Genomic DNA, 19,784 nt, shown 5'->3' on the forward strand with positions numbered 1-19,784 from the left:
AGCGAGACATTTTGTTTATGTTGACTATCTGCAGTGGCCGTGGTTTGCCGTTTCCAGCCAATGGGAGCTGCAGGAAGCATGTCCTTGCGGCCTGCAGCGCTTCCTGCAGCTCCCATTGGCCAGGAACGGTGAACTGCAACCACTGGGAGCTGCGAGGGTCCGTGCCTGCGAATGGTCAACATAAACAAAATATCTCGCTGCCTGCCAGTGGATTACCTTGATGGGGCGCATGCCAAAGGTTGCCGACCCCTGAAATATCTTATACATCTTACATTGAAAAGTCTAGTGGAACACATTTCTTACAGATATGTCCTTTTATACATTATCATATATCAGCAATGTTTTCTCTTAGTTCTTATCTCAAGTTTTGAATTCTCATAAATTAAGAAAAAAAGACCATTTAAACAATATCAACAGAGTGGCTACACATTAATCATTTTCAAATGAAGACTATAGCACTAAATGTATGGTAATTAAAATAGCTATTATTTTCTTATTTTGATCTGCCAACATACAGTTATGGCATTTATATTAATACTACAACAGATCCATTTTACATTTTAAGAATTGTACAAAGATGAAACAATAAAAGGCAACACTTTGTAAAAGGCTAAGGCCACTGTGGCTAACTCTGTGTTACTAGAGTCAATACAGCAGTCACTTTCAATTTCCTAGGTGTCTTGAGGTTAGAAGTTGATTCAACTAAGGCAAACATAATTTCTCTCTTGTCCAGAATGACTGAACATCCAGGTTTCAAGACCACTTCCTTCAAACAGATTGTTCAGGTAACGTTACTTCAGAGCCAAGTGACTCACAGCTTCAGAGACCTCAGTGCTGATCTGTGCTGAGATGCTGCGTGGTTTGATATTCAGATAAATGTCATACTGTTGGTCCATGCCAAGATAACTGTCACTCATGAGATACAATGTGTAGATATACCTAAAACATAATAGCAACAGCATCAGTTTCTTTTTCAAAGAAGTCAACATTTAATTTTAAACATTTGGATAATTTTAAGTCAAAGCTCATCTTACTTTCCAGGAGTTTCCGGAGTATAAAAAGCAACCGAGACAGCATTTCGATATCTGACATATCCAACTCTTTTCAGGGCAATGAGTTCTTTTTTATCCACTTCCCCCAATATTAAAAACCACCCTTCATCCTTGGCTTTGGGGAATCGAGGAGCAACTGCTTTACTGTCTTGCCTTCCCTGTTAGGCAGAAAATACAAGTTAATGCAACTGGGAATCTCCCATCCAAACCATCATTTGTCTTTGTATGGTAACCACACCATAAAGGACAAGATGATACATTTGTACAGAAAACTAGAACTGAAGCAGAACTAGAACACTTTTATCAGTTTTCTAGATGAAGCCTTTTGAAAAAAAATGTGAGCTACAGGAACATACACAACAGAAAACAAAATATTATTCCAAATATTATTGCATAGGTTTCTCTATTTTCTAAGCAAATCAAATTATGAATGAAAAATCTGCTCCTTTTGATAATTTAATCTAAAACACAGTGAACGCTATTTTCTGAAGAATGGCTAATTGTATTCCTAGCATATTTAAATAATATTAATCAACATTGTTCCAGATTAATATAAAGACAATGACAGTACTTGCAGTCTTTATTTTAGGTTGATGTAGCAAAACGGAAGATTATTTTAGTGATTCTTTAAGACAGTGACTTTATTGCTGAAAGTTGAATGTACTAATACTAATGGACACTCAATCAGCATTCATTTAGTGTACTGTAGATGGAAAGGTTTTACTAAAGATCCACAGGGGGAAAAAAAGAAAAGCACTAACAGAGCAATGAAGCTTCAAACAAAGACTGATCATGCTGCCATTGCAGTCAGGGCTTTTTTTTTTTTTTTTTTTAAGTAATTCTTGCATGAATGAAAGTTAACTTCTAATACTATTATAAACCCAACCCTGATGTTAAAATATATGCCTCTGTTAATCTTGTTTTACACTTAAGGTTACAATAACAAAGTTGTCTCAAATTTTCCTAAAGGAGAACTCAAGAACTATTTTGCTCATACACTATGAACAATAATTTTGCTGATAATTTTATTTTACAACTGCATTATTCCCCCCCACACAAATAATTAGCAAAAGAAAACTAGAGTGAAATCCTGGCCCCATTTAAGTCAATGGGAGTTTTGCCATCGACTTCAATGGGGCTAGAATTTCACCCCTGGTGTCCAACTATTTGGCATTTACTTAAAAAATTTCTTGAGAGTCTGAAGGTTCAGGCTCTTCTAGATTTTGAACTCACTGATGGTACATGGATGAATGCAGATATTCTACAACTGCAAAGTTAATCATGATGGAAGGGCTACAGCACCACTTAATCTTCTGCTGTGCTTTTGGGTATGAGATTTAAAGCCAAAAGAAAATGGCTTGTATTTTCAAAAGTGCTGAATGATTTTGGTACCTCAATTTCTGTATGTCAAACTTCAGATTAGTTAAAAGGACCTGATTTTCAAAGAGTGCAGAACACTTTAGTAAATGTAGACTAAGCGAGTAAAAAGGAAGGGGCAAAGCCTAATGAAGTTTAGTGACATCATTGTATGTTTGTTACGGAGAGAGGAAGCTCACAAGGAGAATCCAAAGTAGGGACTAAAATGGAAAGCAAGTTAATTTTTTATTAAGCACATTACAGAAAAATAGTGAAGTATTTAGCAGAGGATTATAATGCTTTAAAAACAAAACTAAACACAGTTATTATGACCCTAGGAAATCAAGTTACTAATCCAAATGTCAGAAAAACGTAGAAAATATTGATTCATTTAGGATTTTCAACCAATTAGCGAGGCAAAACCAAACAAATAAAATATTCCATATATTTGAGCCATTATCCTACAGTACTGGAAAAATTACCAGCCTCACTACTAACATTTCCTGTTTTTGAGCCAGGCTGCCAAAGAAACTACCACAGAACTAATGATTTATATGAAAGCGTTAATAGTCCAACAGAAACTTACTGTATAGTACACTACACTTCCAGTAACTGAGTGGCTGAATATCAGAAGCTGGTGTATTACAGAATGAAAATTATGAATACCCTACCTTGTGATGCCTCATCTGGACTCTCTGCAAATTTATCTGGAGGACATATTCTTGATCAGCATGTAACTTGATCCACTTTTTGTCATCCCGCGTATCTGTTGCCAAAGTAGGGATAGGCAGTTCATTCTGCTCCTGAGATGACTCATCCCAACATCCTTTGATGCTCAAACTAACATCTATAACTGGCAAATGGGACAAGAAATTCCAAGCCTGTGGAATAACAGATCATGAACAAAATGACAAAGTTCAGTTTCAGCTACAACATAAACCTCTAAAATGCATTCTGCTGTCATAACCGTAAAAATGTCATGGTGTATTCTACACATTCATGTACATTTTGAACTTATTATTATTATGTTATTAACAAGTCTGATGTATTTTAAATGATATAACTCAAGATCATTCCAGAAAATGCTTCACCAAGATTATGGTATTTCTGAGCAATAGGGAAAATCCTTACTACTCCAGATTAAACTATTTTTTTCTATAACCCACTAAAAATTAGTATAATTAAGGTCTGAATTAAATTTCCTCAACATAATCCAAAATGAGTGAATCAGTGCAGTGCTAATTAGTGACTGGCAAACCTCAGAGAGTTCAGAGGATCAGTTCAAATAATTATTCAAAAGTTCAAATGCTTATTCAAAGTTAGCCATACTTAAGGTTTTCTTGCATCCATCCCCAAGAAGCTTCCTTGTCCTTACAGTCCTCCTAAAGACACTCAAGTCTTCCTCTTATCACTTCATGAATCTGCAACAGTCTCTCAGTTTTCTCTCCCCCAGCATCCCACTACTTTGAACTGGTACTAGGGACATGCAAACTGTGTGGGTGAACGACATGCTCCTTCAGCCCCACATGTGAAGGCTTTCTGCTTTATTTTTTATTTGTAGAAACATTTTAGACCTACTGAGCTAGATCCTCAGCTGGGGTAAATCATCATAGCTCCATTGTCTTCAGTGAAGATATGCTGACACTTACTAACCGAGCATCCTTCCATTTAATTACACATGAAGTCTCATGGGCATGTTAAAACTACTGTGTCCAAGGACCTCATTACAATATGGTTAAAAAGGTTTCCAGCTCAATCCAAATAATTCTGTAGAAACTTTGTTTTAAGTGTGTTACTGCTTGGAACTTTGCAGAGCTGTATTATGGTTCAAGAACAAAGGTTGATCCTGCATATACTGTGTGACTTGACCATGTTTTTGATTGTGTCAGAGGCTACTGTATGGTAATCTAAGGGTACGTCCATACTACCCGCCGTATCGGCGGGTAGCAATCGACTTCTCGGAGTTCGATATATCGCGTCTCATCTAGACGCGATATATCGAACTCCGAATGCTCTCCCGTCGACTCCGGAACTCCACCACCGCGAACGGTGGTGGCGGAGTCGACGGGGAACCGCGGACTTGGATCCCGCGCCGTGAGGACGGGTAAGTAGTTTGAACTAAGGTAGTTTGACTTCAGCTACGCTATTCGCGTAGCTGAAGTTGAGTACCTTAGTTCGACCCCCCCCCCCCCAGTGTAGACCAGGCCAAAGTTCCATAGTATGGTAGGTTTTTACTGTGCAGACAGGAGCATATTGTAACAAAGTAGCACTGAGTGAAAAACTGAACTAACGCCAATGTAGATTTAGTACAATCAATCTCCAGGCCTAAAGACCAATTTTTCTTTCTGAAGTTATGACCCGTGGTATGGTTTTGAAAATTCTCTGTTCTAGACAAGATTAGCTCCTAGATCATTGAGATAATTGACAACTGTAGCATGCCATCTGTGTCGGTCATGTGATGTGGAGAGATTCAAATAATGCTCAAGAAAAATATCAAGTGGTGGTTGCTAAAAATGGGGGACAGGGCCATAAAAAAATAAATTCCAGACTGAAGGTAGCTAATACTAGGTTGTGGAGCAGATACTTTTGATATGAATTGAGAAATCACTTGCTTTTCTATCTCTCTCATATGGCGTTAACAAGGCAATTCTTCCTTTTTGTCTGGTGGAGTATCATTTTTCATTAGAAAAAATATTTTTGGCATTAGCTAACATTCAGACCTATTCTGTACAGCTAACAGGTCCCATTTTCAAAAGCGTGTAAGTGAAATAGAAGTCCCATTTTCAAAAGAGATTTAGGCACTTAGGACTTTCAATGAGACTCAGGATCCTAAGTGCAGAAATCACTTTTCAAAATGGAACTTAGGCTCCTAAGTCACTCATATGCTTTTGAAAATTTTACTTTGTTTTTTGCTATGCAAAATTACACACACTTTTACACATATATTATATATACATATGATGAACATGTATATTTGTGTGTATATATATACACATGTACAATACCTGCACCCACTAACAGATGCACTTACCCCATATATGATAGTGATAACCACATAAAAAATTGTACTGTAATTTTTCATGAACCTTTGATGTCATCATTGGCACTTTTACCAATAATCCTTATCTCCAGGATTTATTCTAGCATTTCAAATCCAGCTTCAAGAGCTGCCATTTAAAAATTATCAATCTTTTTCTTTTTCCCAAGATGTAGAGTTTTCTTCCTCTTCCCTTCCCCCCAAAATTTCACTCATCTAAAGCTCAGGCTGGTCACTATTTGGTTCTGCATTAATGGCAGGTTTAAGTGCTATTATGAACTTAATAGCTATTCTGGCCAGAAGCAAGAGCTTTGTACCACTGGAAAGGGAATATTCTAGGCTTCCACATGATACACTTATCATTTGCTTTGAACCCTAGATGGTTCCAAGATATCAGACTTTAAATCTGTCATATTTTTATGTACAGAAAATGAATTTTTGGTCTTTTTAAGAAGTGTTGTACAATTAGTATTTTTTCTTTTCCTTTGACCCCTGTGCATAACTAAGACACTTGACTTTACAGATGGAGTGCCAAAAATTATCCCAATAGAATTAAGAAACCCCAAAAATCACTAAACCATTTCTGTGAAAGATGTGTTGTATGTACAGAATACATAATGATACGGTATAAAGGTTTTATCAGCCAATATTTGAGATGGCCTGCATGATTCGGTCACACTTCTATCATACATGAGTTATGTGGCCATCCCAAACTCATGTGACTGAAACTTTTCCTTTACATTGTAACACATCATATATCCCCTCTCTATATGTATCTATATTTACATCTCCTTCCACACACACTCGGTATGTACACATCACATACACACAAGTTATTTTTGAAGAAACTGCTAAGACATTTCAATACCAGCCAAACATATTTATCTGAGGATTAATCTTCATCTATTGAATCAGACGAGAACACTGCCATGCATACAATTATTTAATTAGCAGCCAAATCCTCTGCCAGTCAGCAGCCGTTCCAGGCATACTGATGGGGCAGTAGATGCAAATCTCACAGTAGTACTGCTTTTTCTCATTACTACTGCAATTAGCACTTAAATTGATGCTTTAAACATACTAATTTCTGGAATAATTCAGGATTTGTATGTTACCTGGGATCGCCTCACTGCAGAGACGACACCAGATTGCTACGCAAATTGAAGCACTTTTGAGCCAAATAACCATCATCATATCAGACAGAGCCAATTTGCATTTGCTTTTAAAGATAACAGAATGGCAATTTATGCAAATAAATTAAGTAAGTTTACTTCTGAGTTCTCCCTGAACTAATTATAACAATGTTCTAATTTTTCATCACATCTGAAACTTGGACTGAAATCAATGTGTATTATGTTAGAAATCTGTTGTTGTTAAAAGAGGCCTTGTTTTGATTTAAATAACTTTCCTTTATTCAAAATTTTGATGGCAATTTAGTTAGAAATGCAGATGTCTGTTATGGACATTTAAATACTTTCCTTTTTGCTTGCATGCCAGTGTTAAATTTAACAGAATCTGAACAGTCAAGTTCAGTATTTCACTTTCAATTATGAAGATTTTTTTAAAAAATCCACAACACACATTTTTGATGTTTTCTTCCTTTATATGTGTATTTGCAATCAATACACTCATGTGATTAATACTATGGTATGCTGCTATGCTTTAGACTGGAAACAGCTTAAAGCAATAGTATCTTAAATACTTTGAGAGTATAGTTTTTTTTCTCTGAGAAGAGGGGAAAACATATAAGCTTTTCCTCTTCCAAACAGAAACTGAACATTGGATCTTCTACCAACTATATTCCCAAAAAATATTCTGTTTGAAAGAATATTCCAGGAACCAGCTACAATGATATTTGTAATGCATGTATTCTTACTGCATAGCTGCCTACAAAAAAGGTGGATAACTATCAGCAGATTGAACTTTCTAGGGAAATACCTCCAACAGGACAAGGAGCAGTATTAACATCAGCTATGAACCATATTGGTGTTGCTGGATAACAGGGAAGGGGGCAAAATAACTAGAAAAGAAGGAGAGGTGGGAAGAAACTCTTGTAAAATTAGGTATCAGAGGGGTAGCCGTGTTAGTCTGGATCTGTAAAAGCAGCAAAGAGTCTTGTGGCACCTTATAGACTAACAGACGTATTGGAGCATGAGCTTTCGTGGGTGAATACATCCGACGAAGTGGGTATTCACCCACGAAAGCTCATGCTCCAATACGTCTGTTAGTCTATAAGGTGCCACAGGACTCTTTGCTGCTTTTGTAAAATTAGGTCTTTCTTTAAATTAGAGTACCAATGGGTTGCACTTTATACGTATTTTTGGAAAGAAAATAATGTGATATTTGCTGAAAGGATATAAAAAGACCCTTTCTCTCATCTACTTTTCCTTCCCAATCACATTTACAATGAACTCTGAAATCACTCTAGAAAGCATTACTTGTGTAATGTGTACAGCTTGCAAGTCACGGTCTACAATGGAAGCAAAAATGTTTTCTTTCCCTTCAGAGACAGCCATCAATTCAGGAAGACACTCAATAGGTCCTTGGTAACCTCCACGGTAACCTCCACACAAGCCCTTCCTTTTTTCTTGGTTCCACTTCCTGATAAAGACAACAAAACATATTTCCAGCGCGGAGTTAACAAATTATTATAGAGAGAGATTTGCAAAGGGTGGTAAGAAGAAAGAAAGAAAGAAAAAGAAAGAAAGAAAATTACATAAAAGTGCTTGACCCCCTTTGCGCAGATTATTGTCTTGAAAGTTTGCATGATGAGAATGAAGCATCTTTCTTCTTAATCAATTATAAATACTAGAATCTGAAAGTTTGATTAAGACTGTTGGAACTGCCACTGGACACAGTATTTAAAAATGGCATCAACTGTGACACTAATTGTGTGGTAGCCCAGCATCAAAGATCATTAAACAGTTACCATTCTTCTTTAAAACCAATTTAATAAACAGAAAAGAGATATTCACCATTCAATAAAATCTTTAACGTTAATAATTTTCAGTTTACAATTTACACTTTATATATAAAAAGAACAGGAGTACTTGTGGCACCTTAAAGACTAACAAATTTATTGAAGCATGAGCTTTCGTGAGCTACAGCTCACGAAAGCTCATGCTTCAATAAATTTGTTAGTCTTTAAGGTGCCACAAGTACTCCTGTTCTTTTTGCGGATACAGACTAACACGGCTGCTACTCTGAAACTTTATATATAGGAAATCCCCAATCTGAGTAAAACAGGAGCAGTAGTCTTATCAATATGCTAAGCAGCCTCAATTGATACAGAAGACTCAAATTCTCATTCTTATAGTTATTTAGAAAGTATTTTCTATAAAGGATATTCTTTGGAGATACTGAATATTTGTTTTCTGTATTTTGATATTAAGACTCAACACTGACCTCTGATACTAAATACCAGTAATTTCTTTTTGCACTGTGTTAATTATTACATTACCTGTGCAATACATCAGTTTGATGTACAGTACTGCATGGACCAGTTGAGATAGGCCATGTATGGGTGTACTTTTACGGTGGACCAAAGAAAAGATGCAAGATATAAACAGAGTTAGATTTGGTGGAATTGGGAAGCCTTCCAAAAATTCATCCTTTGTTTCACTGTCTTAAATCACACTCCTTTAAAATACAATCCAGGGTTGCCGGAACTATTTAATGAACTCTGCAGAGGTGGGCGAACTTAGAAATAATTAAAACAAACAAACAAGTTGTTGGGAGAGAAATAGCAAGAGTGGGACGGGCTTAGCTTCCGCTATATTATTAATATTCAGGACACAATATGAGAAAATGAAGAGTCGGAAAGAACTATAAACATTTTGAATAATTACGTACCTAAAAAGGTGAAGATGGTGTTGTTCTACATTGGGCAAAGTAAGCAGGGAAGAGTCATGTTTCCATCGGCCTTGGATAACCATCTGCACCAGACTGGTTATATTCAGAGCAGTCACTAACCAACCCTGGTTTGCTGCAACATCCAGCATTGCCTAAACAAACAAGACATTAAATACAGGAATACAGTTGCAACTACCTCTTCTTTTGTGTTCCAGATACAAACTAACAATGTTTCTTTAATGTTAAATGTACAGAGACTTACTGCACATAAAATGGGAGTTTGACTGTGAGTCTAACTCACCTCCTATTGAAGTCAATGGAAGTCTTTCTATTGACCTTAATGAGAGTTGGATTAGGTGCTAAATCATCACTAAAATGTATCCCAAAATGTAACAGCAGTGGTCCATTTTCAAGTTTGCCTTTAAAAACAAATCACTGGTTTGGGGCAGTATGGCAGCCTAGAATGTGACTTAGAGTACAGTCCAAGCATTGTCTGTAAGGTACACATCTAAGGATTTGCTTTAAAGGGATGAAAAGTTACAGCTAAATTCAATATTGTTTTTGAAGGTTTCTGTATAAGAAAGAGTTTGTATACTTGCAGAATTACTGAAAACACTTCTAATTCAAATAAATTAAATGAATATTAAAAGTTTGTCCCCAAAATGAATATTTAATGATAGTTCATTGCATTAACTACTAGTATTAGTTCCATTTCATGGATCACGAAACTGAAGGCCAGAGGTAAAATGACTTGCTAAAGCGAACAGAGCAAGTCAGTGTCAGAACTGGGATTTAAGCTCAGAAGGTTCCTGACTCCTAATCACCTCTTAATTCAGACAACATTGCCTCTCAATACTATAAATGGGCCATTACTAATTTCCAGGCCCATTTCTAATTTTTAGTTAGTTGATTTTTTAATAGAAACTGGAAGTCAAAATAGAATGTATGTGTAAGTAGCATGACTGAGGACCAATTCTGCAAAGATGGGTACTTGTGCTTAACTTTATGCACAGTGAGCAGTCCCATGCACGTCAATGAAACTGCTCACAACACGTAAATTAAGTGTATGTGTAAGTCTTTGTAACGGTGTGCCTAAGTTTTTTCTTGTTGAACCAAAAGAGAATCTGAGAACTTTTCAAAAGAACACGTAGTCAAAATAGGAATGTTTAGTTTCAATATAACACTTTTATAGTGAATACAAATATTTAAATATGTAATACAGTTTCCACACTGTGCACAGTACATTACAACAATTATTAGAATTTACTGGGACATTTCAGTTGGTAATGGATTCTGCTAAAATACATGTATTGGTTTGCAAACTGCAGAAACACTTAAAACAACAACAACATCAGATTCTTTGTGTTAATTTCATGTAAATATGTATTGTCAAAAGCAACAATTAGGTAAGAAGTTTGAAATTTCATTAGAAGTTTGGAAAATTGTTTAAAAAAGAGCAGGAATGTTCAGTAATCATTTCAGTTTGGAATATTTGGGAGTACTGGACAGTTTCCATACATTTTTTAAATTTAGATTCTTAGTTTTGATACTAGAATCCTGCAGGCTCCTTTTAAAGAACACGCTTCAGACATATTTGTGTTTTTTCAAGACAAATGACATTGTTTGATGCTTCCTCAAGGGTGTACTTACTTGCAATACTTCTAGCTCATTTTACAGCCCACTAGTGGAATAATGAGGAGCTGTGTATATTAGCTTGTACATTTAATCAAATGTTTTACAGACAAACAAAAGGCAGCATTTACTTAAGGCAAACTAAACAGTGAAATCTTCTTTAAACAAAGGAGTTGTTTACACATGCTGAGCTATTTCAATTAAATTACTCTGATTCCGGAGAAATGCTGAGTTTAAAAACACACAAGTTGGTTTCAGTCATGGTCAGACACACATCTTACATTAGTAGATTACATTGCAATTTCAACAGGTTTTGTTCCAGACCAGGGTGATAGAATCACTGACATATATAAAAATATTTAAAATGTTGTCCTGAATTGCCTAGGTTTTGCCCCACTTCTCATGAAAGATGTGGGAATGTGTCCTGAAGTTGTTAATATTCTGCATGCTAGGAATCTTTTTGGGGAGTAAATCTGAAATGTTTCCATTTGTCCTATAAATATACCCGTAAAGGCAAAACTATCAATGTTGATGCTGCTATGATCTTCTCATAAGAATCCCCAAGCTGATTTGCATTTTTTTTGCTATAGAAAGTCTGATGATGCTGGAAACCAAATTTGAAATGAGTAACCAGACAGCCTACGAGCCAGTGTTTTTGTTCACACACAGATTTCTAGTCATATGGAAGGAGGAGATACCCTCAGTATTTATCAAGGAGAAGACTGTCATTTCAAAAATCAACTTACTGGTAAATTAATAATTTTCCTGCTTGTAGATTGTACAAAGTATGTCTTAGCCTGTAACTCTCACTTACCAAAGGGTAGTTACATCAAATGCTCTCCCCAGACAGTCAGACCTCTAATGGCCACTTCTCTTTTCCCACTCTTCTTCCTTCCCTTCTCTCCTTTCTTCTTGTTGCTACTCTTACTTAATCTTTACCTATACACTTGCCTCACCCCCCAATTCGCAATAGCTAACATACATGGGCAACAAAGTGATACCTAATTACCTTGTCTACTGTGTTAACAGACCCCAATGGCGGAACAGGTGTATTTGAGGACCTGTCACTTCTCTGCGGCTGTGAAGGCAAATGAGGGCTGAAGCACGACGGAGACCTCTGGTTTCTCAGACTTCCCTTCTACTGGGTCCAGACCTCCTTCCTGCTAAGTTTCGCAAGGCTGCCGCGGGTGCACTGGCTCACCCACATTAAAAGATTTCATATGTAGGCCTCTGCCAAGGGTGTTAACATCTCACACTAAAAGTCCTGTGGTGATGGGGCCAGGAGTAGCAATCTCTGGGAGTCCGTAGTCACAAATCTGCATGCAGGCGGTGGCTGTGTGTTGGTCGTCTTGCACTTGGACTTGTGAGACAGATGTGCAATTTGGCAGCTCTTTAACATGCGGTGTCTTCATTCTAAAACTAAGGTAATCAGGACTATTATTACCAACCTTGAGTATGGCTGATGACTATGCCACCCTCACGCACACCGAGGCTGACTTGCAATCCACGCTAGATCTTTTCTCAGGTGCCTATCATTCACTTAACATTGGGAAGATCAGCCTGCCCCAGCACAAGCTGTACCCCTTTAACCCCACATTGTCATTGGTGGTGAACCCCTGGAAAATGTTGGGTATTTCCCTTAACTTGGTAGCCACCTCTCCCAGACAGCCAATCTTGATGTGGAGATTGAACATAGGATCCGTTGTGCCAGTGCATCCTTCAGAAAGTTGCTTTACTGTTGTGAATTTATTGACATAGATCTGCAGATGGAAATGAAGATCCTGGTCTTCAATGCAGAAATCATCCCCACTCTTCTTTATGAGTGAAAGACATGGGTGACATACCAAAGCCATCTTAATTGTCTGGAGTGATACTAACAGCACTGCCTTATGAAGATTCTCCATATCAGATGGGAAGATTGTCTCACCAATGCCAGAGTTCTCTCTGCAGCTAAACCACCAGTGTTGAGGAAAAGATTATGAAACATCAGCTTCGCTGGGCTTGTCATTGTGTGTGGATGGCTGATACTCATTTTCCGAAGCAAGTTCTCTTTTCTCAACTTAGTCATGGTAAGAGGACCCAGGGGAGACAGAGGCTTTAGCAAAGCTTTTGATACGGTCTCCCACAGTATTCTTGCCAGCAAGTTAAAGAAGTATGGGCTGGATGAATGGACTACAAGGTGGATAGAAAGCTGGCTAGATCGTCGGGCTCAACGGGTAGTGATCAACGGTTCCATGTCTAGTTGGCAGCCGGTTTCAAGCAGAGTGCCCCAAGGGTCAGTCCTGGGGCTGGTTTTGTTCAATATCTTCATTAATGATCTGGAGGATGGCATGGACTGCACTCTCAGCAAGTTTGCAGATGACACTAAACTGGGAGGAGTGGTAGATACGCTGGAGGGTAGGAATAGGATACAGAGGGACCTAGACAAATTAAGAGAATTGGACCAAAAGAAACCTGATGAGGTCTAACAAGGACAAGTGCAGAGTCCTGCACTTAGGACGGAAGAATCCCATTCACTCTTACAGACTAGGGACCGAATGGCTAGGAAGCAGTTCTGCAGAAAAGGACCAAGGGGTTACAGTGGATGAGAAGCTGGATATGAGTCAACAGCGTGCCATTGTAGCAAGAAGGCTAACGACATTTTAGCCTGTATAAGTAGGGGCATTGCCAGCAGATCGAGGGACGTGATCATTCCCCTCTATTAGACATTGGTGAGGCCTCATCTGGAGTAGTGTGTCCAGTTTTGGGCCCCACACTACAAGAAGGATGTGGAAAAATTGAAAAGAGTCCAGCGGAGGGCAACAAAAATGATTAGGGGGCTGGAGCACATGACTTATGAGGAGAGGCTGAGGGAACTGGGATTGTTTAGTCTGCAGAAGAGAAGAATAGGGGGGATTTGATAGCTGCTTTCATCTACTTGAAAGGGGGTTCCAAAGAGGATGGATCTAGACTGTTCTCAGTGGTAGCTGATGACAGAACAAGGAGTAATGGTCTCAAGTTGCAGTGGGGGAGGTTTAGGTTGGATATTAGGAAAAACTTTTTCACTAGGAAGGTGGTGAAGAACTGGAATGGGTTACCTAGAGAGGTGGTGGAATCCCCTTCCTTAGAGGTTTTTAAGGACAGGCTTGACAAAGCCCTGTCTGGGATGATTTAGTTGGGAATTGGTCCTGCTTTGTGCAGAGGGTTGGACTAGATGACCTCCTGAGATCCCTTCCAACCCTGATATCCTATGATTCTATGAAACACTAAAAGGACACCCTGAAAATATATCTTAAGAAGAGAGGCACTGATCTCACGAATTGGGAAGAGCTGGCTGGCAATAGACTGCAGTGGCATTGCATCATACATCAAGCCTCAGCCCATTTTGAAGATAATTGTCTCGCTCAAGATACTGAGAAACGGCAGAGAGAAAAGGAAAACATACAGCATCCTGGCCAGCAGCTGTGCTCTCTCTAAGCAACCATCTGTCACATATGTGGAAAAACCTATAGAGCACAGATTGGACTCCTCAGCCATCTTAAGTCTCATCAATGACTTTTCCCCATGGCAGACATCATGCTCGTATCGAAGGATAGCCACCAACTGTGTGAATAGCAGTTATTCTTTTGCTTATATGAGCATGACTTTCTTTATGCTTCCAATATGTTGAGTTGGTTTTCTTTTTGTAATCTACTTTTGTTGACAATTGTAAACATTTGTTTTTACCTAAAATAAAGTAGATTTTTGTTGAGGGTTGGGGAGTGGGGCAGATGGGTAAAGAGAGAAAGAGTTCACAGAATGAACTGAAGGATCCTTTTTTATAGAATATCTCATAGAAATTGACAGAGGCCAACTTACAGATATCCCCTATCAGGTACCAAAAACCTGTGTGTGGGGGACTGTGGGCTCCAGATTATTACTAGGAATCCACATAGCAAGTCCTCTTTTCCTCTTTAATATTTTGCTCCTTTACCCATACAATTTATTCACAGCATCTCGGTCTTGATGTGAAATACAAGACAGTGACATTGTGAAGGAGTTGGTACAATGGTAAAGTTTGCTTGTTTAATTTGCTACCTTGGAAACCTACACACATTTTCATTTTTAGCTAAGTGTAAAACATACACATGCTTGATACTCAATGGAAATTGAAATTCCTGTAAATACTCAAGATAACAAATTGAGTCATTCAGTTTCCTCCAAATTGGCCATATATAAAACCTAGTAGCTAAAAATTAGAAAAAAATTCAACAGATTTATTTCCAAGTATAATTACTACTACTACTACTTATTTGTGTAATCAGATCTCCTGTATCCCACCATTTTCTCTTTCCCTTTCACCTCACTCAACACCAACTCATTATGAGTTATTAATATTTGGCAGAGTTAAACTTGATGGTTGTTTATCTGCTCCAGAAAACAATTCTTCTAAATGACCTGATCTTTTGTCCCATAAGTCATTTACAATGTTATAACAGCCTGCCGAAATACATGGTGCATTATAATTTTAATTCTTGTTAGCCAAACCTTTAAGTATGTAATTTTATAAATATCTTACAGCTGATAACAGGTTAGGCTAGATTAAGAATGTTGTTCCAGAGTGAAAAATTGCACATGAATAAATCTGGTCGCTGGAGCATCTCATTTTAACTTCACAAAGATTTCATGATGAAGCTGGATATTTTAATGACATTTATGAGATTTTAAAAAAAGAATAGCATGAGATGAAAGTGATGCAGATCATGCAAGAAATTTTCTTCTAGTAGAGTAAAAGAAAAGGTTTATAGTAAATTAAAAAGTACATTAAAGCATCTTTTGGTTTTTTTGATATGGAAGAGAAGATAGACTGAATGGAGGAACCTAGGAGTATAGAGAATATGTATTATTCTTGATTTTGTTATAAAGAATGACAGTGAAATAAAGGAAGAAAGTAGAAAATCTGCATAATCATATATTGGCCTCGATCCTGCACTATTTTGGCCCCTAGCCGACACAGATATGGGCTGCACTCACATGGCTCTTCATGCAGGATTAAGGCCTTTGCTTGTAAGCCTTTTAAGTGCTTCTTGTCTTAAAGTGCCACGTGCTCCAATGATGCTATATAAATAATCACAGTAACAATTAATGAGGTGTACTACAGCACTATTTTGGCCTTCATGTCACACATCTTGACTAGAAAACATCCAAGGGACTGAAAGTTTATTTGCTATAAAGATCAACTGTAGACGTTCGATATATGGGACTTCTGGCTCACTCTGTAATAAAGCTGGTGTAGAGTAAGATAGTATCAGTCACTAGGGATGAGCAAATATTTGTATTAAGTTGATATTCAGATTTCAGGGTAGTATTTTGATTCTGATATTGATTTTGACTATTTCTCTTTTCCCCAGGAACGCCTCCTATATGAGCGCCTCAGTGCTCACTTCAGGTGACTCTGCCAACCTCTAAGGAATTTGCAAGGGGCACTGGGTGGCTGCTTCTCCATCAGTGGTTGGCAAGGGGGAAAGGCAAGCCATATATAGATTCTGCCTTCTAATCCCAATTTTTTTTTGGATAGGGTCCACTCTGTTGTCGCCACTGGGGGTCTCCATTTTCCTTCCCTCCTCAGGTTCCTCTTTTTCCTCTCTGACCAAGCGAGGCTTCTTCCCTTTCTTCCATATGTATCTTATTTTGTGGTGCTTCCTATGTCCCAGATGCCCCTTTCTCTAGGTTGGTCTACTGATGCTGAGGGCAGATGGTGCAAGGCAGCAGGGAGTTGCCTCTTCTCTTCCTGGCTCTCTCTCTTCAGTTGCTCCTCCTATGCTACACCAGAGAGACCAGTGATGTTCCATATTTCCCACAGGGCTCCCCTGGCTCCTCCATGATTAATGGTGGTAAAGATAGATAGAAATCTCTCGTAGAGTGGAGTCTATGTAGGTGACAGGGACTCTTGTCTCTCACATTGAAAGTTAAGCTAATTATCAGTCTCAAACATCAGAGGGGTTTCATAAGCTAGCTGTCACTTCCAGCAAGATCTGAAGGGCAAGGCAGTGAGAATTGAAATAGAAACTTCCGTCATAGAGGTTTAGGTCAATCATCAAGAGGACACAAAATGCTGCCCTATTGTGCCTTCAAAGTCCGCTGGGTCCTGATGTGAATGGATACAGTTGCTTCTCTCAGCCACTCATACTAGGGTTTCTGAACTCTAGAGCCAACTGGCTGATTCGCAGTCGGTTCTAATCTGGGGAATGGGAACTGAAAGTGTCAGCTTTTCTTCTTATGTGCCACAAATAGTGGTTTCCTCAAATTGACTGATGGCTTCCTGCTCAAATAGGAAACAGGAACTGTTCTACAGGGTCTGGAACCTTTTAGCCGTCAAAGTGGATGTTATCTTCTACCCTTGGGAATTTGATCTAAAATCGTCTTCTTTCCTTAGTAGTTTTTATAGAGAGAGATATAGAACTCCCCCTGAAGCTATTTTAATACATATATTTAAAAGAGGAAGTAATGCAACATGGGAAGAAATGGCAGTGGCAGAAGCTTCTACCCATGCACTTTCGAGACAGTTTCAGTACATATGTTCAAATAAAGTATGCCGTTTACATACTGAAAACAAACACACACACACTTATAAAACTGATCCAGCCATAGGCGCCATTATAATCACATTGAAATCTGTCATTTTAGAAATATTCTGGAGAATTTTAAAATTTTTCTTGGTACTAGTTTTTGTATCTTGCCACTTGTAACTCAAGTCCAACTGAACAGTCTTAGGTGGAAGAGAAACTGCATAATACATACAATTTTAGGAGCTCTAAAATGACTTACATGTTTTTACATGCGACACTGAAGTGCTAGAGTCTAATATCTTGGACCTTAGAGGGCAAGGCCTACTTCTCACATACATTTTGGGAATCTCTTGTTTTCGCCATGGTTACACTTTATAATACTGCGACTGTGAGGTAGTGGTTGTGACTTCATAATTAAGGTTGAGTTCTGTTTTGCCTTTAAAGCGGAGATTCAACCTTTCACTTTAGTAGGAAGGCTACAGTGTATCCGCTGAAAAAGTACAGCACTTACAAACAAGTAAATCAGTGATTTACTTTATGAGTTAAAATTAATAGATTCATAAATTCGAAGGCCAGAAGGGACTGTTGTGATTACCTGTCTGACCTCTTGTATAACACATACCATAGAATTTCTCAAAAATATTCTTAGAGCATATATTTTTAAGAAAAACACCCAATCTTGTTTTAAAAGTTGCCAGTGATGGAGAATCCACCAGGACTGTTGGTAGTTTTTTCCAATGGTTAATTACCCTCATTGTTAAAAAATTATGCCTTATTTCCAGTCTGAATTTGTCTAGCTTTCACTTCTAACCTATACCTTTCTCTGCTAAATTGAAGAGCCCATCATCACATATTTATTCCCCATGTAGGTACTTATAGACTGTAATCAAGTCACCTCTTAAACCTTCTCTTTGTTAAGTTAAATAGATTGCACTGCTTGAGTCCATCACTATAAGGCATGTTTTCTAATCTATTAATCATTCTCAGGGCTCTTTCTGAACCCTCTCCAATTTATCAACATCCTTCTTAGATTGTGGACACCACAACTAGACACAGTCTTCCAGAAGCAGTCTTACCAGTGCTACTCTACTCTTCAACTATATTCAACACTGATATGGTCTCAGCTGGAGTACTGTGTGGGCACCGCCTTTCAGGAAAGACATGAACAAATTGGAGAAAGTCCAGAGGAGAGCAACAAGAATGACTAAAGGTCTAGAAAACATGACCTAAGAGGAAAGATTGAAAAAACTATGTATGTTTGTTTTGAAGAAGAGAAGACTGAGGAGGGACATGATAACAATCTTCAAGTAAATCTTAAAGTATATAAAAGGGTGTTATAAAGAGAAGGATGATACATTTTTCTCCTTATAGAATCATAGAATCTCAGGGTTGGAAGGGACCTCAAGAGGTCATCTAGTCCAACCCCCTGCTCAAAGCAGGACGAAACCCAACTAAATCATCCCAGCCAGGGCTTTGTCAAGCCTGACCTTAAAAACCTCTACGGAAGGAGATTCCACTACCTCCCTAGGTAACCCATTCCAGTTCTTCACCACCCTACTAGTGAAAAAGTTTTTCCTAATGTCCAACCTAAACCTCCCCCTCTGCAACTTGAGACCATTACTCCTTGTTCTGTCATCTTCTACCACTGAGAACAGTCTAGATACATCCTCTTTGGAACCCCCTTTCAGGTAGTTGAAAGCAGCTATCAAATCCCCCCTCATTCTTCTCTTCTGCAGACTAAACAATCCCAGTTCCCTCAGCCTCTCCTCATAAGTCATGTGCTCCAGCCCCCTAATCATTTTTGTTGCCCTCCGCTGGACTCTCTCCAATTTATCCACATCCTTCTTGTAGTGTGGGGCCCAAAACTGGACACAGTACTCCAAATGAGGCCTCACCAGTGCTGAGTAGAGGGGAATGATCACATCCCTCGATCTGCTGGAAATGCCCCTACTTATACAACCCAAAATGCCATTAGCCTTCTTGGCAACAAGGGCACACTGTTGACTCATATTCAGCTTTTCATCCACCGTAACTCCTAGGTCCTTTTCTGCAGAACTGCTGCCCAGCCATTTGATCCCTAGTCTGTAACAGTGCATGGGATTCTTCTGTCCTAAGTGCAGGACTCTGCACTTGTCCTTGTTGAACCTCATCATATTTCTTTTGGCCCAATCGTCTAATTTGTCTAGGTCCCTCTGTATCCTATCCCTACCCTCCAGCGTATCAACCACTCCTCCCAGTTTAGTGTCATCTGCAAACTTGCTAAGGGTGCAGTCCACACCATCCTCCAGATCGTTAATGAAGATATTGAATATTATCCACTGAGGACAG

General features: G+C 38.4%; 1 protein-coding gene across 1 annotated transcript in view; it reads right to left on the reverse strand.

The window, feature by feature from the left end:
* Positions 1-400: 400 nt before the first annotated feature.
* ASCC3 (activating signal cointegrator 1 complex subunit 3) overlaps positions 401-19,784 on the reverse strand; it is a 492,957-nt gene continuing 473,573 nt past the window's right edge. Inside the window, exons 38-42 of the mRNA XM_045011487.1 lie at positions 9,298-9,449; positions 7,884-8,046; positions 3,080-3,289; positions 1,035-1,210; positions 401-939 (exon numbers count right to left, since the gene is read on the reverse strand). Coding sequence (XP_044867422.1) covers positions 792-939; positions 1,035-1,210; positions 3,080-3,289; positions 7,884-8,046; positions 9,298-9,449 — 849 coding nt within the window. The 3' untranslated portion in view covers positions 401-791. The remainder of the gene's footprint in view (positions 940-1,034; positions 1,211-3,079; positions 3,290-7,883; positions 8,047-9,297; positions 9,450-19,784) is intronic.

The sequence above is a fragment of the Mauremys mutica genome, chromosome 3 (assembly GCF_020497125.1).
Source record: "Mauremys mutica isolate MM-2020 ecotype Southern chromosome 3, ASM2049712v1, whole genome shotgun sequence".
NCBI classification, from domain to species: domain Eukaryota; kingdom Metazoa; phylum Chordata; order Testudines; family Geoemydidae; genus Mauremys; species Mauremys mutica.